At 37.2% G+C, this 22,684-nt stretch overlaps 1 protein-coding gene across 1 annotated transcript in view; it reads right to left on the bottom strand.

Moving 5' to 3' along the window:
- WDR35 (WD repeat domain 35) overlaps positions 1-22,684 on the bottom strand; it is a 41,375-nt gene that overhangs the window by 3,017 nt on the left and 15,674 nt on the right. Inside the window, exons 12-24 of the mRNA XM_066314753.1 lie at positions 15,011-15,155; positions 13,678-13,747; positions 12,876-12,929; positions 10,984-11,093; positions 9,263-9,473; positions 8,313-8,393; positions 8,052-8,188; positions 6,585-6,788; positions 4,621-4,767; positions 3,399-3,531; positions 2,642-2,752; positions 1,407-1,571; positions 403-543 (exon numbers count right to left, since the gene is read on the bottom strand). Of these exons, the coding sequence (XP_066170850.1) occupies positions 403-543; positions 1,407-1,571; positions 2,642-2,752; positions 3,399-3,531; positions 4,621-4,767; positions 6,585-6,788; positions 8,052-8,188; positions 8,313-8,393; positions 9,263-9,473; positions 10,984-11,093; positions 12,876-12,929; positions 13,678-13,747; positions 15,011-15,155 (1,709 nt within the window). The remainder of the gene's footprint in view (positions 1-402; positions 544-1,406; positions 1,572-2,641; positions 2,753-3,398; positions 3,532-4,620; positions 4,768-6,584; positions 6,789-8,051; positions 8,189-8,312; positions 8,394-9,262; positions 9,474-10,983; positions 11,094-12,875; positions 12,930-13,677; positions 13,748-15,010; positions 15,156-22,684) is intronic.

Here is a 22,684-nt window from a genome sequence, read left to right as displayed (position 1 = left end):
GTATCTGGAGCCATCTCCCTGCTAAATTACAGGCAACATAGCTTAATCTAATCACAGATCACCTTTTGGGATTAATATTTACTCCTAAATGACACAAGAGTCTTGCAGGAAGAAAAAAGTCTGAAGTTTCCTAGTATGGTTTTCATTGTTATAGTGAAAACATTAAGAAAAACATGTTCAACTTAGGAAGAAAAATATTAATACATACAATTTAAATGTTTTAAAATAATACTTAAAACAATGTATTTTCAGGGGGGACTTGCATTAAGGAAAGCTTTGTTCTTAGCAGAGAAAAGTGTTATTAAAAAAGCATTATAGACTCGCATGTAGAGAGCTTGCTTTATTCTGATTAGCTAGCAGATACCAGAATTATGAAAGGAAAAAAAAAACAAAAGACACTACCTCTGAACTTTTCTCTTTAACTTTTCCCCTTTGTGCATTTTGCATTTGTTCATGACACTGTTCCATAAGTAAGGCTGCTAGCACATAAAGCTTTTTAACTCGCAAAGGCTTCGTCCTTTTCTTTGACTCTTCATCTGCAATCTTAAAAAAATAACAAAGGGATTTAATTCTCTTGGACAACTGTATGCTTGTACAGACCTAGGAAATCATGCCAAAAAATGATTCTGCCTTTAAATGTAATAATTTAGACTGCAAACAGAACTATAAATGAAAATGTCAAAGTGAAGTATGCACATTATTCTGTATTTATTTAGCTAACATATATATAAAGCCAGATTCTCAGGAAGGATAAATCAGTGTAACCATGTATAAGTCTAGTGATCCTGAATAAAAATAAACTAAAAAATAGCAATTTTTAAACACATACATAGCTTTCAATAAGGTCTGGTGATTTTCCCAGAAAAGAAGAATAGCTTTTGATAGTTACATATATTATATATATATACTATAAATACTTGCTGTAAAAATTATGTATCACTCCTACAAGACTTTAAGTTATGTAGAGAAATCTCTGCAGCCAAACCAAATCTAAGCAACATCTTTATCTTAAAAGCACACCACAGCCGTTTCTAATTGAAGGAACTAATCAAAGAAATACCAGAATTTTACTTCTAGTTATTGACATTGCTTTTCTTTTTATTTTTTAAGAAGGAGACAAAACTAACTGCCTTCATATCTAAAATAATGTGGACATTGCACCCCAGGCCAGTCTACCATACTTTTACTATGCAATGGAGGGCATCAGGACATTTTTTGAAGTGCAGTTCATCTCTTATTGAAGTGAAAGTCTCGAAATAAATAAATAGGTGGCTTGTGTGACATCCTCTTATTGCCTACACATTGTTAAAATGAAAATAACCCCAAGAGAATAAAAGTAGCATGGAAATAGTAAGAGCTAGTCCAAAAACCCCAGTTATTTGACATAAAAATAAAACCTGTGATACCTTGAACATGAGCTTAGCAGCTTCAAAGAAATAATTGGCTTTACGATAGAGTTCTATAGCATCAAGGATTTTATTCTTTTCCAGTAAATGACTTGCATATCTGGCTAACAAGGATCCAATCTCTTTCATATTGTGATTTTTAGCCAGCTCCACAGCTTTATTCCACTAGAAATTAAAGGAGACAATTATTAATCTCATTTTTTTCAAATACACTCTCAGAACAAACCAGTTATCCATGAACAGACTTCAACGTTTATGTGCAATAGTTCATCACCATTTTGAACTAGACTACTATAAAATTAACATTAAAAGCAAGGGAATACAAATGCTTACATGATTGCAGATCATGTGATGCAGCAGTACTGAAAAAAATCCTGGACCTCTGTCCAAAACCACAGATAAAACAGTTCCTTCTACTTTCGTAAAAACTGCGCAAGATTATTTCACTGCAGCTCATAGCTGGACATGTGGATTTCAACACTTCTGATATTACTTAAACTAGACTCTCAAAAGCATGTCTCAAAGAGGACCTCAGACCAGAAGCTTAAAGCACACAGTAACACTTATCCTTCTATACACCTCATTTTGTCTTTGAATTTTCCTGATCTTCAGTGGTTTGGCTACTGTGTTTGCCCCAGATGAAAAGTTTGGCAGGACTGAGGTCTTAACTGAATCTCACACCTAATAGCTCTTCAGATCCATAAACTCAGAAATTGTTCACATAAAGCCAGCCCTAGTCAGTCCTGCTATTCCAATCCATTGGGTTCCTCAGCCACCCTCAGTTTTTCCCTTATTTGTGTTGACACAGACATTTGCACAGGTTAGGTCATACCAGGAAAGAGCTCTAGTTATAAACACGCAGACCAGTTTCCAGCTGAGCTTTTTCCAACTACATCCACATGCAGTCAAAAATCCATTTGCCTCTATACAAAGGAGGGGGATTTATCTCTTATCCACTTCTCCCATGCCATCAGGAGGCAGCACAGCCTAGTTCCACAGAGGCTATAAATGTCTGTATGCTGAGCATGCTGCCCACACACCCTGCATGTAGCTTTGCACTGCCCCTCCAGTAGTCTAATCTCAATCTCAGAGAGCTGGCTTAAGCACCAAAGTATGAATTTTCCAGGAACTATGACAAATCATATAACACTTAACAAGGATTTTTATTCCACTGGGCATTAGGATAGCAATCTCACTGTTAAACAGGTATGATTACAGATGATCTGCTGTTTTACCTGGTTGAGATGCACACATGTATCCACAGCATCCTTTGGTCGACTGCATTTCAGAAAGGCTGACACAGCTTGTTCACACATCCCCACTCTCACAAACATATAAGCTATATCCTGCAAAAAGCATCAGCACTGTGTTAAATTCACTTCTGCATTTTGTACATTGTGCAGCAGCAACAGTACTCTTGGTTGATTAATTAAAGTCTGAGAGGGTGGAGAATGGGTTGTTTGTTTCATGGATCCTGTGAAGGCACCAGGCATTGTTGTAAATCTTTAGAACATCTCATACGCTGTTTCTAAATTCAAGAAAGCTATTACAATGAGGTTTAAAGGAAATGCTATGTATTGGTTTACTAGAAAAGGCATTAAAAGAGCATGTTTTGCATTTTTCAAGCATTTTGAATTAAGTCAATCACAGCATAGTTTCAAATTAGCTATTATTAAAAAGTAATTTCCTGCTACATATACACACCTTATATGCGGTACATCTATATATCCTAACACCCTATCCCACCTACTCCCCTCCTTTTAGAGTATTGTCAGTCAGGTCTTTCTGGGGAACTGAGGCAGTAAGGGAAAGGAAGAGTGATGGAGTATGAAAATAAGAGTAATACTAGAGATCAGTACCACAGTAACACCACTGCACTTGAGTAGGTCATACACTGCATCCTTTTTCTTGCTCTTAAGCCCCCCAAGATGGGAAATTTTAAATAAACAGTTGAGTATAAGACAATGAACAATAAAGGGGCTTTTTACTTACAGGGAGCAATTTATGATTCTCTGGAAGCGAGTTGGCCAAATTCTCCAGTCCTTGGTAGTCTTCTAGCATATAGTAACATTCAGCTAAACGTTCCTGGTTTTGTCCTTGGACATAGTACTGTACAGCATTCAACCTAATAGGACAAAAAAATGTGGTGGCTTCTGATGTATAAGCACAAGAGAAGTTTTTAAATTCTGTAAGCCTTCTGCATCTGTAAATTTAAAATCACATTATTTTAAATAGATAACTTTGCTTGAAAATTTTCATAGCTAGAATTTCACTGTTTCTCAAAAATGCACTAAAAATGTTAATTTTCACATATAATTATATTAAAAGTGTAGCAATATTGATTCTCTGAGTAGTGTAAGATTAGGAAGTCAAGGTATTCTTAAAGTTATATTCTCACATCTGTAGAGATGAGGGCAGGCAATGGAAAACTTATACCTAAACTTCAGAAAAGGGCTTTCTTGTGCTTCCGTATCCTGACACACAAACACTGAGACCTCCAAGACCATTCTCCAAAGTTACCTAAAGCAGCTAAAACTCAACTTGCAAAATCTAATCACAAGTTTTCAGCTGCATTGTGGCAATACAGCTTGGATAATGGCAATACATAGTGGAGCTGTGGAACTCTAAGACATGGGCTTAGAAGGCAACAAGAAACATTCATGAAAAGAATTCCCTCCAAGTTATTCGCTATGAAGACATTACTTCTCGCTCAATAAGCACCTGCAAAATGTGTTCTGGAGAAATACCATTACAGGTATGCACTGCCCTTAAAATCTTCCTAGGGTGCCCAGTTTGGGCAACAACTGGAGGCAGATCCAGGTCAGAGAACTCTGGACCATCTCAAATATTTGTGGTTTGAAGCATTTTAGAAAATTCACTGATGGTTAGTAATTCTGTACTACTTTTAATCCCTTTTGGTTTTTTTAATATTTCCTATATCCAGCCTAATATAACTGTATAGGTATTTCTCTTTCCTTCCCTTCCTTTGAAGCAGACAGACTTCTGGCAAAGCAGAGATTTACATCACCTTCACCCTGCCCTCTGTTTATCATATCATGGAACCATAAAGGTGTGAGCTAAATTTCAGAAAATTTTCCAATGTGCTGCATCCCCACTTTCCTGATATCTGTCTCTCCTCATGAATTAGGTCTTGTCATCAGTTTAATAACTTCCTTTGTAATTTCCTCACTCCTGGTTGCTCCACAGCCCGTACCATTTCTGCCTGTCAGCGAAGTAGTCTCCGATGGCGTTGTGTGCCTGCTCCAGGAGCGCGTCGTCCGAGTGCCCCGAGCCCGTCCTCAGCAGCTGCAGCACCCGGAACCAATCGCCCAGTTTGATCCGCAGCCCAATGGCAAGATCTCTGAACAGCAACAGCAGGGAAGAGTCAAACACAACAAAAGGGGTCACAAAAATCTTGAGAAAAGCATCCCAAAGTATTGGCATGTTCTTAACCTGCAATGCAGGTATCAGTGATCCCAGAGAACTTGGTTACAATTTAAATACTATGCCATTAAAGCAAATGCTCAAGAGAGCTCACAGGTTATAGCCCAGGTATGCACTTCCTTATCAGCCACAATCCTGTGTGAGGAGTTAAATGAGTGAGATGGTTGGGCTGATGTTACTTCAGGTTTCCTCTTATACTGTTCTGAATCTTTCACTGCTGACCACTACAAGAGATGGCAGCAGCTGCAAAAGGTGAAAAGCAGAAGGAAGGTGAAGGGAAAGACCAAGAAGCAACAAATGTGAATAATGATGGCTAAAGCTGAGATGTAATAAAATGGATTTCAGAGACTTCTCTTCCAGACTTGGGGTGATTTTGGATAAAGGAGAAAGGACTCAGCAGTAGTTTTTCCTTTTTATTATTCATGCATACATATGACTCACTGTGTGTCTGTCTGGCATGTTTTTTTCACCAAACAGAATTCTATATTACCTCATATAAAAGTAATTCTGCAGGTGCATAGAATATAAATGGGAGAAAACTATGCCCTTCTTGTAAAAATGCCCTCAATTTACAAGTAAATTAAGGAAGGCACTAGAAAGTCAATGCAGTCAGCTAAGTAAGACCATCTATCTAAAAACATTAAAATTTTATTTGAAAAATAGGTTTATTTCATTGTGATTTATGGTAGATCCTTGTCAGGATTTTCCTAGATGTTAAAGTTGAAACCAGTAAACAAAAAAGTAAGTTTTTGACTTCTGCAATTCCATGTCCACATTTCTCTTCAGCCATGTGAAAAGGAATATGCCATATCTAAAACCGGGGGTTGCAGTGTGACTGAAGTGCTTAGAAGACAGCCCACACCCCCAAACCATCAAACTGCCATCAATTAATTAACAACATGCAAGGAAGTTTTTGCTGCCAAGTTCAATTGCGCATCTCTCCCCAGCTCCTCTCTCTCTGCCCTGCCACCTTGTCCTCCCCTTACTTTCATTCTTACAGCATGAAATAATAACTACTTTTTTTTTCTCCATCATTCCCTAGTGTTTTTCATGGCTCTATTAATCAAAGCTTAAAAATTTTCCATGTGCATAAGTGATTCATGTTTCTCCATGTTTGACCACCATCTACAGGCTATACTGCACAATTGCTGCTGATTTTTCATTATCCTTTTTCAGTAGAGACAGTGCTCTAGCTAATTACTTAGTGTTAATTTATATTCCCAGCATTACTAAAATTTTGCTTTGTTTGTTTTCATTCCTAAGCAAAATTACATTGATGGGTTTCAATGTTTCACAGTTTCATCCAGAGTCCTTCTGTCTCTCCAAAGATTACAGTTCATTAAAAACTCTGGTGTTTGTATATGTAATTGAGAAGAATGCGTACTTGGCTACCAGAGCAGAGCAACACCACATAAATTAAACATTATTTAAGACTGTTTGTATTTTTGGAATCCCTGTTGAAATACCAACAAAATACTTGTGAAAAAAAATCTATAAAACACAGCACTACCTAGAGCAGCCAAGGTTTCGTAAACAGTCTGGAATGCACTTGTTTACATACAGAACTAGTTATCTATGGATAAACCAAAATTCTCTCCATCTGATGCTTTTATGTTTTTGCAGAAACTGGTAAAGACTCTCCAGAGAAAACAGCCATTCCTGATTAAGGATTTGGGTTTTTTTCTCCAGACATTTTTTCCTTTATTTACTGCTGGGATGTTTACATGCAATTACCTTCTGTCCATATCCAGATACATTCTTTCAGCTTCTTCAAATCTGCTAAAATAGGCTGCTACTTCAGCTTGCTTCATGGACTCACTCTGCAGATTGCCCAGGCGCTTCACAAACTTAATGCCTTGATAATCTTTGCACCGCACAAAGGCTTGTTCAGCCGTCTGCAGATCCAGCTTCTGAAGAGCAGCTTCAGCCAGGAGCCGCCTGGGTGAAAAACAAACACAGCAGATGGAAAAGCAGCTATAGAATAAATTAAATGAGGATACTAAATTTAACTAGTAATTATTATTTAAAGAAGACATACAAGTTGTTGCAATTTATTTTTTACTAGCTAATCTTAATACAGTCATGTGTTTTTTCCTAACACATTCTGTGACTCAAAACACTAAAATTTTACCCTACACACTCAAGCTAATAAAATTACAGTATTACAGAAACTTTCAATATGTAACTAGCAAATTCTGTTCTTCAAAATGAACATTCTGGAGACAAAGGCACAAGTATATAGAAAGGAATGTTTTTTGGGGGCAAAGTTTTAAAGCAAGGTGTCTTGTCCAGTCTTTCAGCAACTCTAAATTCACCTCTGAACCATCATAATTTACAGTGAACTCTCCAACTCCCTTGATGCAAGCTAAGCATCCAATGCTGCAAGAGACCATTTAACTTCAAAACAGAGGCAAAATTACTAAAGAAAGGTACAGATAAGTAAACAGCCTCCAGAGAGTTAAAGAATTGCTCTCCATCAAGGAATTTGAAGTTTTAGGTTCTGCACTGACTTTTCACTAAATTATCTACTGAGGCCTTTACTCTTCCAGCCCTTCCAAGTTGGGATATTAAACAGATTTCCAGCACTCCTGTTTTCACAGGTTTACTCTCACGTCTGCTCTGCAGGCTTTTCAACTTTAGTTTAATAGCTGAGCCATGTTTAGTTTAAGCATGCCACTATCTCCATTTCTCAGATTACTTCTGAGATGCTGCATGGGAACACAGCATACCCAGTCCTTCCCGTTTCTGTCCTTCATGGCCTGTCCAAATGCTACTCAAACTACTCTTATCCTACTATCAGCCTGATGTGTTCCCTTTACTGGATTTTAAGTTCTTTAATGTTCAATACCAAATACATAAATTTTAATTTTAATTTAACCAACTTTGTTATCTTTTTGTCAGCTTTTCATTTCCTTTAAATTCCCTCCAAAACACAAAGAACACTGTGTTTTGGGGTCCATATAGCACAGAGCAAAAAGGTGTCCTGAGCCTACACCCTATACCCACTATCATGATACAGCACATGCTGCCTGACATTCTAGGTACTCCAACATTCATTAAATCTTAAACGATTGTGTGTAAAATGTATACTGCTTTGGCTGGTTTTAATTTGAGGGATTTTATTTTCATACTAGATCTGCCTGAACAGGAAAAGAATAGAAAAGAAGACAAATTTAAACAAATTTGGCTTATAGATTTTACCAAAGTCTGGGATGTGGATTGTCTTCTATGAACTGGGAAGATTCCTCAATGCCAACTTTTTCAATCAATGCTCGACTGTCTCGTAATGACCGAATCTCAAAATTGATGATGTAATCTTTGTTAGGATGTTCAGGATTCTAACATAATGGATAAAGAAACATATTTTTATTCCTGGTGACTTTATTTTCACCCAACAAAACAGATATCTATCATTAAGACAGACACCAACTGTTCCTACAAAATTAAATTAATTATACTGACCTTTAATATTTCATCCAGAAGAACGGACTTGATTTCTAAATCTTCAAAGTTGCAAATATATCCAGATGTTTGTATAGGTTCCTTAAAGTTAAATAAGTTATAAAGGAATTAACTTGTATTCTGTCTGACTAAATCCTAATCAAATCTGTTAAGTATATATATAGATACATTCTTCTCCATACCAGGATATACTTGCACTTCCAACAAGAAACAAATACAACAATCATTAACATTATTGACCATTCTGTAGGCATGGACATCATTAAAAATCCTCATATTTTCTGCAACTAAATTTTGAGAAATAGAATAACACCAGCCAATATTTAGATTCAATGGAACTGTTTGACAAGTATTTCTGCTAAAACTGTATTTTTATACTCCAAAGCATATAGAAAAATATGCTCCTGAAAATCTCATGTATTTAAGAAAAATATGATGTCAATAGAGGCCACGAAAAGGACACTCACACAGTCAGTGTCAGAGCGAAAAAGAAGGAAGTTTATTTCGGATTTTGACTTAGATATTTTTTGGAGTTTGACCAGCAATTGGGCAATGAGATTGACACCTCTCTGACCCCATTGGTCAACCTAGAATTTTATTAATTTGTCCTTCCTCCAGGAAGGAATGCAGTTTTCAAAACATTACTTTTTGTTTGTGCTACAATGTGTGAGAACTCTAGTACAAAAAAAACATCAGAAGGCTGAAAAATCAAGGCAACAATATGATACCATTTTTATGTTTTTAGGGCTGACCATTCCATTCATTTTACCTATTTGGTCCAAAACAACATTCCCATGTTGAGAGGATTTTGAGGTTTCCTGAAGCAAGTTTATATAAACACAGACTTGCAGAACTGAATGGTAAGCACAAGAATGATACTATTCAAGGAAGAGCCATTAACTTGAGAGTGAATTTTTTAAAAAGAGTAGTTTATACATGCTGATATTTACCTCCGGGTCCAAGTTTCTGAAGACGTACATCCTTGTTTTCTCCATCATGGCAAACAAGTCAGGGTTGTCCTTGGCCCATTTCATATCCCAGACATCCTTGCGCTCCAGCCGCAGCGGCTCGCCCGCCTCGCGCTGTCCCGCGCTGTCCGCAGCCCGCGCCTCCAGCTCCAGGAAAGTCAGGACCCCCGAAAGGTCGATGATGGCGAGGCGGCTGCAGAAAAACCAGCACAGAAAAAAAATAAGGCAGCTAAATGACACTACTCAAGGCTGTAAATCTGAAAGAGTTCTCTAACCCGGCACAGTGTATTTCTATAGATTCCATGAGATGCTGTCGTGTGCCAGAACCAGCACAGAGCCGTATGATTTTCATTTATCTGCACAGCAGAGACCAGACACATGGAGAGATGTTCTTCATCTGCTCACACAGGATCTGGCCCTGCAAAGGTTCTGAAATATGCCCGTATTTATGTCCAGCATTTTGAAGATACATCAGATACCAAGTTGAATGAATTACGGGTCTGTCCCTTGCCAAACGTTTCTTGACAAAGACTCAAATTAACAACTGAACAGAATGGGTTTTCTTTGTTTACTAGGAGGCAATGAAGCAGATGATTAAATTAAAAAGTCAGTGTGGTAAAAAAGCAATTAGATGCAGACTGTTAGTTCCTAAAATGGAATTTCTTACATTTCTACAAAGGGTATTCTTCACTTTTTTGCAAGGCAATACTAAGTATAATCCAATTGAGCTCTTAAGTCGTTTAAAATACGGGAAAAGTAAAATTTCTATGAGGTTACATTTGAAAATTTACAATTGCATAGGTCTTCAGTGAATCATAGTAACATGCATTTACTACAAGGCCATTTTAAAAGCATTTCTAAATATTGATAGGTTGACAGCCTTAATCTCTATTAAAATTTCAAATGCAAGTTGGAAAATGAACCTCAAAATGCTTATGGCTCTGAGTTCATTTCCCTAGAACAAATTCATTTAGGAAGAAAATAGCTTGGGTTCAAAACAAAATTAATATGGATCTGACTGGATCACACTGCCTTTTAAGCAAAGGCAAGAGATCTACAGATGCATTATGAATCTTGTTTAAAATTATAAAGTTATTTTGAAGTAATTAAAATTGCCTTGCAAATTCTTGTATATTTTTGCCTTTTCTGCCAACACTCTCATGCACTCTCTAGCAAAAAAAAATAGCTGTTAAATAGAAAGCAATTTCAGTATTGGCACAGATGAAACTCAGGAGAATCAGGCTTGCTAAAAACATCACCACTAGTTACAGCCTGTAACAATGGAAAATTAAATCGGATGAACAAAGTTTCCAGGTTTTAGAAGGACACAGAAACCAAAAGAAGTCATAGATATAAAATTTCAGGTTATGACAATTTTATCAATTCATGTCATGATCAAAGGCAGGTTATGTTTGGTTCATCTAATAAAACAAAATTATGTTCATGGACACAGTGTGTAAAACATAGGAGACCTTTACTAACAGTCTCTCAGAGCAATGACTGTCCAGATGGAAATAATTAGTAATAAATAAATGATTAATGGTTAACCATTAATAACTGAAATCAATAAACTGTTTATACTAAATTAAAATTAGTACAAAGTTATTATAGAATTATAGATTTTACAGAATTAGTATTTTCACAAATTTTAGTGCTTCATTTTGAAACTGGACATTTGTATTAGAAGCAGATCTGTAACTCACCTGGAGTTGCAGTTCAAAGATAGCTGATAGGCACGACAGTCCAGGGTATAGCTCTGCACCACAGCCACACTAGGGAGGCTGTACCTCTGAATAGTACCAGATTCTCTTCCCTAGAAGAAAGCAATGCTGCCTTAGTGAGAGAATCTGTCCATTAGGAAACCCTTTAAAATGGTATTATTTATATGCTGGTTTAGACAAAAGAGCTTTCAGATAAGTGACAGAGCATGAGTGAAAAGAGGAAATCATCACCCTAAAAGTTCTGAATTCTGGTATTTAAACAAGATACTCTAAGATGCTACAACTGACAGATCTGCTTAAATCAGGGATGTTAAACAGTTACAGTCCACAGAATTTCAGGAGCCATGAACCTCCAGACATGGTCTACATAATAAAAAAGGAGAAGTGTGAAAAGATCCTTGTCCCGCACTAAATTCCCTCAAAGAGTTCCATATGGCAGCACCAGCCCAGGTCTGAAAGCAGGACAGCTCTGCTCATGTGGGGCTGTCTGCATACCAACAAGTCTCATCAGTTACTGCAAGACCAGAGCTAGATTTAAAAGGAAATGCTATAAAATACAATCGTTATCCACAGGCTTGAGTAACAGGAAACATATCTAAGTACCAGTGTGGTTTATCTTTATTTTGCTGAATGAAACATCCAACTTATGTCAAGATATCATCAGGCCATCAGGGTAAAAGGAGTGACATCTCTGAACTGAAATGGTCACTGCCACTATGTTCTCGTGGTGTTTCTGTAAAGTGAACAACATATCCAGCTTGGTTTGCCTACTGTTCAACTCTTGTGTTGGAAATGAGTCAACATTAAATTTCAAAGGACTGAAAACTTCATTCCTTCTTTTTCTTTTTTCTTCCCCCAAAGCCATCTCTAAGATCCTCAGCATAAATCACCACTTTTGACTTTTTCACATATATATACCCTATAGACTAAAAAGCAGATTAGTTCAGAAGTGTTAGGAAATTGAACCACTATCACATGCATTCAGCTTCAACACATTTTTTCAGATCTGGTCTCAAAGGCATTTCCTCTCATTTGTTTCCTTTTAACAAAAGTCACAGATTAATTATTGTCAGAAGTTCATTTTCTTATTCTTCAAGCAGCAACAATCCCATAGTCACCTATTAACGATCACATTTCTTTTGTTCATGCTCTCTCCCATGACCCTCTGATTTTGTAAAATCCAGTCAAAGGGTATAACCAAAAAACAAAAAAAAAAAAAAAAAAAAAAAGAGTCCACACTAGAATCAGAACATGAGAAACCACCAAGATCTTTCCTGGAAGGTGGATAACATGAAGAAACACTGTTTTTTCTCTCTCTTCATTCTGTTCAGTTAGTTTGCTTTAAAGCCCACACATAAGTTTGTTCATCTAATGAGGTCACCTTCCAGCTTGAAACAAAAAAATGCACCAGCTCTTTGGCATGATTCAATATCTCACACATCTGCATAATCCATAAGTGTATTTATCTGTATATAGTACAGTACCATGCATTATACCATTAATATGTGAACAGACAAACTTTGTAAATCTTTGTGTCCAGAACATACTGTCTCAAAGAGACTTCTCAGGACTGAGATTATAGAATTAAGTCCTGACCTAGACTTTATAAAATCCTGTGTGTAAGTATTAACTCAGTCAACTAGTCTGTAATTAAGTTGTAAGTACTTAGTGAATTAGCCCTCCTAAAGACAGAATCCAGGTTAACAGAAGAAACTGTTAAAGTTATCTTCGAGGAAGTTCAGAAAGAGATTTTGTCTGTGTAAATTCTAAATTCAGAAATGCTTTGAAATTATGACTGCTTATGAACACAGAGAAGGATCTTATGCCTACAAGCATAAAAGGTAATAAGGAGTTGTGTTAATCATGTAGCTTACCACAAGCAGTATCTTATCAGATGCTGTTATTGCACAAATTGGATCTCTTGTTGCCTGAAAGTAAACAAGTGATATCAGTATGTTTTACTGCAAAGGTAAGAATGCCCTGCTGAAGAAACAAGGTTATTTAAATAAACAAGAGTGTTGCTAAGTATCCACATGAAAAGTGGCTATCAAACTCTGTCAGCATACAGTCTGTGGATAGTTCATGGTATCAGTAGCCTTTGCTATTGGAATCACGACAATAATATTAACAGCTTCCTTTCTTGTCCTGCCCCTCTCCTCAGAAAAACAAGAAACACAAAATTTAACAGGTGTTACAAGAAACACAGAACACAAGAAAGCAACAATTCCTGACTTGTGAGGCCTGCTAATTAATATCATGTATATCAATAAGGACAACCAGCACTTGCACACACACATGAAGTAAAAATGGCCAAAAATATTAGAAAAGATCACAAAGGTCACTGAGTTTCAACAAAGTTACATTTTGTTGAAGGAACGGGAGCTGCTTCGGACCAGGAAGACAGCAGGTGTCTACATACTGTACACCCCCAGAATATACTTTTTCCATGTTCCCTACAGTTTGCTGTATATTTCCAGTAATACATAATGATACAGTCACAGCATCAAACAGAGGGAAGAAACATTACACTTATGTACAAAAAGGCAGAAATAAAAGAAATTTTAAGTGCAACCACTTCTACTAATGAAAATCTATAAAATAAATAAATCAACACTAATTACTGCTCTTTCAAGCTACCAGTGACACTACAATAAACTAGCTGAAAACATCACTCACTTCAAAAGCTCTGCTGTAATCAAGGTGTCCTTCTCCAGACCCTGAAGAGGTGTCATCAATATGATAGATCCTGTAGAGAAGGAAGGTTAGAAGAAAAAGTGAGTCCAAAGAAAGGATCATCTTTGGTAGTAACATCAGTATGTTCGACCCTTGGAGAAGAAATCATTGGAATTGGAGAAGAGAATAAAAGCTATACCTGTTCTTATACTTGAAAGCATCCCCTTTGATAAACCTGCTTTGCATCAATATCAAGATATGGCAGTTGCTTTCACTTTCACAGCTGATGGTTTATTCCCCTATGATCTGTAAACTTTCATCCTGTAACAGTAAGTTCCTGCTGAAAACCATCAATCACTGTTGTCCTTTTCAAACATGCACTTCCATAATTCCCCAATCCAAGCTCTTCTCCATCATTATGAAGAGCTTCACCTTCACATCCACAAAACCTTATGTATTACTGTATTATTTAACGCTTGTAACTTCTCTTTTGCCTTAAAAAGTAGCATTAGGAAAAATTTTAGAATGATAAAATCATCACTAATACAGAATTACAGCTATTTACATTTTTCGGTATTTTTTCGATTTTTAATCTTGTCCAAGGCTACAACATCCAGGTCCTACAACAATGTAAGTTATTACAGCATGTATAAATAATTACTCATTATTAGGGATATATGGTGACAAGAGATGGTAGATTTACAGAAAGATGATATAGTGTAGAGATTATATGAAAGAACATGCAAAATAACTAAAAAGAAAACCATAACAAAGTTGCAAGCTTTGTGGAGGTGACAGAAAAGTTAATGCCACAAATGAGCACCTGGGAAGGAAATACTTTGGAAGCAAAACAATGTTGACTTTGGCTTGTTTAGTTTGAGAGGATAAAAGTCCATACAGGATTAGTTGTCAAAGCCACAACCAGACACAAGTGTATTAGAGAAGAGCCAGCTGGACAGACTATGTTCTTACAGGCAATGACAGACGAGAAGCAGTTTTCAGAAGGAATAGAGCTGCCTGGAAACTAAGAGCATGGAGGAGAAACAGGAGAGGGGTAAAAAGGCATCAAGACACACAGCTCCGTAAGGAAAACATGCAAACATGCAGCAAGCAAATGGAGACACAAAACAGGAACTAATCCAAAAATATCTTAGGGATCTGGATAACAAACACACAGCTGTTGTACAAAACCAGTATTTCATCTTGCAGGCCTACAAATCAACAAACCTGATTGGAAAAACAAGAAGACAGGGGTCTGCATTTTAGACAGGGCAGAATCCACCTTGTCAATGACATCAGAGCAGAGGAAGAAAAACTACACAGCCTGAAGACAAACCTTTCCCTGCCTTCTTTCCTGGTCCGTGCCAGCTGATTGATTTCCATGGCTGTGAGCTTCTTGGCCACTCGATACTGCCAGACATAAAAGGCTTCTCTGGAGGCCGCGATCACATGCGTTTTGGTCATGGTGACAAACAAGGGCTCTGTCACAAAACCCAAAGAGTTGCAAAATTAGAGCAGCAAGCATTGGAATAGATGCTGATTTGTACATTTTTTCCAAGATGGATGAAAACGTACACCCATGCATTAAAACCAGAAAACAACAACCAAAAAATCCACCTACACACAACCTAACAGCAGTTTTCTTTAGCTGCTAACAAATTTCACAGGGGCCTGTGGCCTTGTCCAGAGGAACACAGAAATTCTTTACAAGTTCTGATTTTACCATGAACATTTTCCTCCCCACTATTTCAGCAAATCTTCATGTGCTGATGCAGAAAACATCAAATACATATAGAAAAGCTTTCAGGTTAATGACCAGTTCAGGAGCATCTCAAATCTCCTTAACAAGATGTATTAAATACTTCCGTATCTGACACACTTGAGACTATTCAAAAGTTGACAATCTAGAAGAGATTCTTTTTCTTAAAAACAATTCATATTAATACATTTTAAGTTAGACAAGACGTAGAAATGCTGTTTGTACCTTAGTTAATAGTTGGGACAAATATCAATTCTTTATCTGAATGGCAACAAATTAAGTATTTAGCAGACTGTACACTTAATCTTACTTTATTATACCAAAAAATCACAGTGTAGTAATGGAGGATATTTTCTATACTTCAGCCCTAAGCCCACTTAGAATATATGCACAAATTGAGTATCTCATTCCTGCTACCCATGCTCAGTAAAGAAAAAAAAACCCAAAACATAAAAAAACAACCAAAACTAAAACAGTGAAGGCATAGAAAAAGGAAGAAACCTAGTATGCAACCAGCCAATGTCTTTAAGTTCTACAAGTAAATCATTATGATACCAAAAAAAACCCCAGGATAAATTCAAAAGAATTGTGCAAACCAGCCTGGTTTGCAGGCTGAGTCATGCAGATAACATGATGTAAGCAGAAAATACAATTCTTTTACAGTGAATCTCTCTTATTTTTTTCCCCTCTGTATTTTAGCACAGAACAGAACTCCGGAGGGAGCTATAAGCCTGCCACATAGAAGAGCAGTGCTACAAGAGACAGATGGGAGAAGATTGGTTGAACAGATTTCATTTCTTTGAAACCAAGAGGATTATATAAGCTACCCAGTGGCTGCAGAATACTTTTTAGTAAAAATGTCAATACTGGGCAAGAAGGCTTAGTGACGATGCTTAACACGAGCTGCACAGTTGTTTACATTATAGGCAACTCTGTGTATTTCACGTACATGTAAGACATTCATTTCAATAGTTAGTCACATCCAAACTGAAGGACACTGTCTCCTGTTTAATGAAAAACATTAATAAACTCTGTGTATTTACTCTGGTTTTCTATTAACTTCCAGCTGTATGTGCCGTAACAACCAATACTTTTATCCTTTAAAAATGAAACATGAGAATCTCCTGACCTGTGAAGGAATAAGGGTTTCCTCAAATCACAGTATTTTTGTACTAAGCCTCATATTTGGACTCAACTTAGTCAACATTTGAGTACTTGTGGTCCAAGACAATGTTCAACCACAGTGCCATGCCAACATCTGAAGCCATGGGCATTCCTCACACTCACAAGGCGACTCCCCCTTTGACTTACAGCTTCCATGGAGCCTAAACTTACTCATTTGTGCACACCTTGAAATACCCTAGTCTGGAAAAAAAAAGTTGTTCACATAAGGTCTGTTGTGATCCAGAAGCAAGATGGCAAAGCATTCATGCTTTATCCAGGGGAATACAATCAATTAGGCACTTCATGAACATGCCTAAGCCTAAAGTGATTGTTACTGCCAAAAAGCACATACACACCAACCCCTGACACATCTTCCTGCCACTTCTTTCATATCCGCTCTAGCAGCAGCTGGACAACAGAGTAAGTTGGATCAGTTCATTCATCTAACTGACCTCAAAATTAAATAAATAAAAGATTACATTAAGTTGGATTAAAGAGAAAATCACAAATGCTGGAGCAGGCAGGAATGAGCAGCCAGCATGGAGGGCAGGGCCCTTCTTTGCAACAGCAGGCTCAGAAATGACTGGATTTAAGCCAAATGTGAAATTGCAAGGCACAGCACACAGACGCAATCATGAGGATCAGATCCATGCAAAGCCACATCTGGAAGAGCAGCATCTCGATGTGGAAACTGATGCTTTTACAGAATTGCCTGTATAACTTCAACAATTGTATAAAAGTAGACCATGTGGCATTTTTTCTAGAATTGCTTTAGCATTTTGTATTGGTCAGTCATTGAAGAAGAAATCACAAGCAGAAAAATCTGTGGAAAAAGAAACTCAAATCCAAGTCTTCAAGTCTTGACTGGACACTATGAAACATTTCTTTACAGAGGGGGTAGTCACACATTGGACACCTTCCTGGAGAGGTGGTCAGTGCCCCAAGCCTGTCAGTGTTTAAGAGGCATTTGGACAATGCATTTAGCAACGTGCTTTTGGTCAGCCCTGGAGTGATCCTGGACTGGCTGATGCTTGTCAATCCCCTCCACCTGAAAGTATTCCATTCCACCTTCTCACCTCAGAATCTTCCACACATGCTCTGCTCCTAAATTTTTTTCATTCTTGACTGCATAATAACATAAATTCAACATGAGAGAAGGATATCCAGGCCACTCCAAGTTTGGACTGTTGCTGGGCAGAGAAGGAAAGAATGGAATTTGCCATTTCCTAGGAAAGACAATATTCTCATTTCAATCCCTTCAGGCTGAAGAAGATCTAGAATCCCTTTCTAGGCAGCTGGTTTAACTACTTAAGTTTCCTTTAGTGTAGGGAAATACCATCTTACACAGCAGCATTGATTGATTTACCAGCAGGTGCTGCTCACCTGATGCATCAGAGCATCATCACACAGAACTTGTGCCCTGACCATTAAGCAGACAGAAATTCAAGCACGTAAAGGCTGAAGGAAGGAAAAGATTTGGACATTTCTCTGCTTGGCATTTCCACTGCACAGCAGCTTTTCATGCTCAACATGTAAACTTCTTAGACTGTTGAGTTCTTCCTGCTGATTTTGCAGATACCCAACTTCAGTATTAATGTCTTAAATATTTAATTTTCAGACACTGAAAATATGTGGGGAAAACATTTAAACAGGTGCTTTACTTTTCAGGTGCTGACCAAATACTGAAAAGGACTAAACAAACCATCCCCATCAAAACAACTCCAACATGTGAAACAACTGCCCTTTACATTTTTTCTGACCCTCCTTTCTCTTCTCACCTCATTTCTCTTCAGTATTCCTTCATAAAGCCTCCTCCCTGAAGGAAAGAAACTTTCTTTCCTGTATACCCAGGAATCTTGAATAACCTTCTACAATGTCTGCATTTCATCCACACACACTCCATCTCACTTCAAAGCTGTTAGAAAACACCTGCTTCAGTGTCTAATCTTCTTGTAAAAACATAGACAGAAATCAAACTTAATGCCTGACTACATTACTTCACCACATGAAAAGGCTGAGACACCTTCTAGTCTGTGAGAGAATACACAAACAAGAAAGACAAGTAATCCCACCTAAATCTGATGGAAAGGAAGCACACTGACAGACACAATACTAAACTGTTGTTTTCATACAAGTCTGTTACAGGCTGTTCCTACGAAACTGGAATAAACTTAGCCTAATCAATAAATCTACCTAATTTTAGAGCTTGGTTCAAATATTTCTACAAGTGTTGGCTCACAAATGGAAAAAAATGTCAGGCAACAGCAGGGACAACTGAACATGTTGGGACATATGGGACAACTCATGAACAACTACAGTTTACAGAACATAAATATTCAAAATCCACTACAATTTACATTAAAAGGATCTACTAAGTAACAGCAATTCAAGTGTTTTTCACATGTAGTTCAGTCATCCCTGTTAAGGCATCCAGGAGAGAGGCAATCCACCTGGGCATGACTCCAGCTCTGCCTTTAATCCACCTGTATGTTGGTCAGTATGAATTTCACCGGGTGTTAACACACACTTGAAAGATAACTCAACACTTCACTATGTCAGTACTCCTAAGTACATGTAAGAAGATGATATAATCCAGCCTGAGTGACCTTTTCTTAGCAGATACCATCTGTTGTGTTTCCATTAAAAAGATATTATATAACAAGATATTTAACCTTCTGTAGTTTATATTTAGTTATTCATCAAAGGACTTTGACAGAAAGCCTGTGAGCCTGTAAAACAAGCACAGAAGACACTGTGTTGGTTAATTTTTGTACCAGAGTAGGATGGAATGCAGTGATGTTGGACAATGAAGAAAAGAGTAATTTATGGGCTAGCAAACACAAGCTACCGTGAAGGACCTCAAACACAAGGCACAGGAAGCAGGAGAAGCAAAATGCCTTTGGACAAAATAAAAAGCAGTATGAGGAACAGCTGAAAGTGTAACCATCCATCAATGTCTAAAGAAGCTGAAGTGATGGCCCATCATCAGATAATGACTGATTAATCCTTTATTGCCATCATTAACATGACAAGCATTAGAAAGCTAATGACATAATTAAAACTTCAACAGAATAAAGGAAATAAGCACTTCTTTTTTTGAGCCTTACTTGAGCTACAGGCTTAGAGCCCAACAACATAAGATTTACATCTCCTGAGGGTGAATCAAACATTGCATAATGTCACAATTACTTTGTCATTAGGAGATAATAGCACTTTATTGAAACTATTATAAAATATTATAAATTGACAATTCAGACAAATTGTGTCTTAACACACATTCTCAAATGCATTATTTAAATGCCCTGTCAGCTACTTAGCATCCCTACATGTGCAGTCTTTTTTTCTCTCCACTATTCACCTCCTACCAGGACAAAGTCCAAGAGGCTTTGCTCAAGAGGCCTGCAAGGCACCCAAGTCTCAAGGAGGAGTAAACCTTCATGTTCACTAGAGCTCCAGATGATTCTTATTTCAACAACGGGCAGTCTGCTAGAAACCACAGACAGTGCCTGTCCAACTTGCAGTAATTACAGCCAGTCAAAAAATATCATTTAGAGTTATGGTAGTGAAGAGCACACACTCAAGAAAAGGCAGGAGCACACAGACACCAAGTGGTCTGTTGAGGACATTCTACAACATAAGAAATCATTTCTCACCAGCATTTATGAAAATCAAATAAAGTAACAATCTAAGTGTATTTAAGCTACTCTGAAAGATGGCACTTTCAAGGAAGTCTGAAACAAGTACAAGAGTTCAAAACAAATATTACCTAACTTTTTATGGACAGAACTTTATGCAACAATTTATTAGTTTACTAAAAGAAAATAAACTGAAATTTGGTATTAATAGAAAGAAGAGGGGGAAAAAGAATTTTACAAATAGATAATAGCATTTTTCATAAGTCAGTAACACCTGTCCAATTATCTTGAGTAAGAGATAAGTTAATTTTATTTTTAACTGCTTATTTCTTCAACTATTAATAATGACTCTCACCAGATAATTGATTCAATGCTCATTTTCCTAATTTATAAACAGAACAAAAGGACAATGGTTTTGCTAGAAATCATGTATCTTAGAAGAACTTTCAGAGAGGTCTTCTGCCCTTAAGGTTTTACAAGGTCTTCTCTCTCTATTGACTTCTGCAAGGCCAGACAGCTGCTTAAGTTCAGCATGTTGTCAAACTGGAACAATTACAGTTCCTACTGCCAAGAAGCTCCAACTGTGATAAACAGCATGATATACTGTACAATAGGACCTTGACTATGTACAGCTGTCAACCTCTCACACCAATTGACCTTCTGTTGTAAATATTTCTAGTTGTTCTATAAAGTTCCATTTTCAAATGTTACAAAAAGAGGAAAGTAACTATGATGAAACCACACAATGTGTCCCAAAAAGAGTTGCATTTATAGGCATTTACTTTTTACTTCTACCATCAATCCCTTCTGCAAGTTTGGAGAGCAAACTTTAAAGGAGTCTTACAGGATGCATATATTAAAAAAAAAAAAAAGGTTGAATCTTTGGTTGTGTTTACCATACAGCAATGAAAGACTCACTTGTAATGTTTTAACTACTGGGGCTACACAAATTTTTCAGGACTCAAAACTGTAAATATTCCTAACCTCAGGTATTTGTCCATCTCTGAGGCTGAAAGCTATAAGGCCCAGCATTTTCACAAGTGAACCCACTCTAGGAAAGAGCATTACAAATCTATACACTAAATTGGTCCTCCAGTACTGGAGGGAACAACAGCAGACTGCAGAAAGCTTTGTTATGCTAAAGGAAGAAATTGTTCGATCTCTTCAGCACAATTCAAGTACAGTTGGAATAACAACAGCATTTTTCAATTAAATAGCCTTTCTTTTTAAGTGTTCCCAGTTACTGAAAAGGATTCTTTTCTTGTGTACAGACAGCTGTAGGAGATGGGTCATACTGGCAGAATCATAAAGAAACCTTTGTTTATAACGTAAATAAAACTCTCACAGATTCAGAAAGTTCACATAAACAGAACACTAGAAAAATGCAAAGCAAAGAGTTTAAATGCAGAGTTAGAGGTGTACATGCAAAGCTAATTTTAACAGTGAGTGGGATTCATCTCACCTAATTTTAGACATCTCTGACAGAGATGAGCTGGCTGCCCTGGGCTTCTTCATACCCACTGGAGAGCAAAAAGACCCCCTTCAGGAATGATTCACTCAACTAATTTTAAATGTCAGCTGCAGAAATGAGAAGAACTACTCCCTCTAAGTCTCTGAACCCTCCTCCCACCACCCTAATCCCACCTGCCTATTAAGTCCAGGAATGTAGTGGGCACATACAGTGTAGACATCTGACCAGGAGCAGAGATGGGACAGCAACAGAACAGGCACCCAACTCACACCACTATCACCCATTACATCATCTCATTTCATGGGATTTCTGTTTGGGGGTTAGGTTTTTTTGGTTTAGGCTGGTTTTTTGGCAGGGAGACATTGTTTGGTTGTTTTGTTTATGTTTTATCTTCCAGTCTGGGTAACAGTTTTGGTATTGAACCTCCTGGACATGTCATTCCTTAAGATTTTAATATGGCCCCCTATTGTAAAAGGTGGCAAGAGGATATCAAAGGGACAGAAACAGAAATCACAAGACTAAACCACAATATTTCATAAACTTTCTATAGGACAAAGAAGTCAAACTCTTTCATCAGAGCATACTCCTCATTTTAATTATGATCTACAATATAGGGCATGAATTTCAAAATACATGTATGACTCACAGCTGATTTCCTCCTGCTATCACTGAAAAACTGAACGTTAGAAAAGTATACTTCCAACTTAGTTAATAGAGAATAAAGAATAAAACTGTTTAGAAGCACTGGTTGAAGAAAATAATATTCTATGACCTCGATTATTTCTAGTCTTTGGTTGATGTTTTTCCCACCTATACTCCTTCTTCAGTAGTTTTTCACCTTACTTTCCTCATCATTTCTACCTTACAAAACTTTGCTAGACACTTTAACCATCAATTTTATCAGAGAGAATGACTTTTTGTTGTTCAATATTAACACGAAGTATTAGCACAATGGCTTAAAATTAACTTCTCTACTGAAGC

The sequence above is a fragment of the Sylvia atricapilla genome, chromosome 3 (genome assembly GCF_009819655.1).
Source record: "Sylvia atricapilla isolate bSylAtr1 chromosome 3, bSylAtr1.pri, whole genome shotgun sequence".
In the NCBI taxonomy this organism is placed as follows: Eukaryota; Metazoa; Chordata; class Aves; order Passeriformes; family Sylviidae; genus Sylvia; species Sylvia atricapilla.
This window is presented reverse-complemented; position numbering and strand designations above follow the sequence as displayed.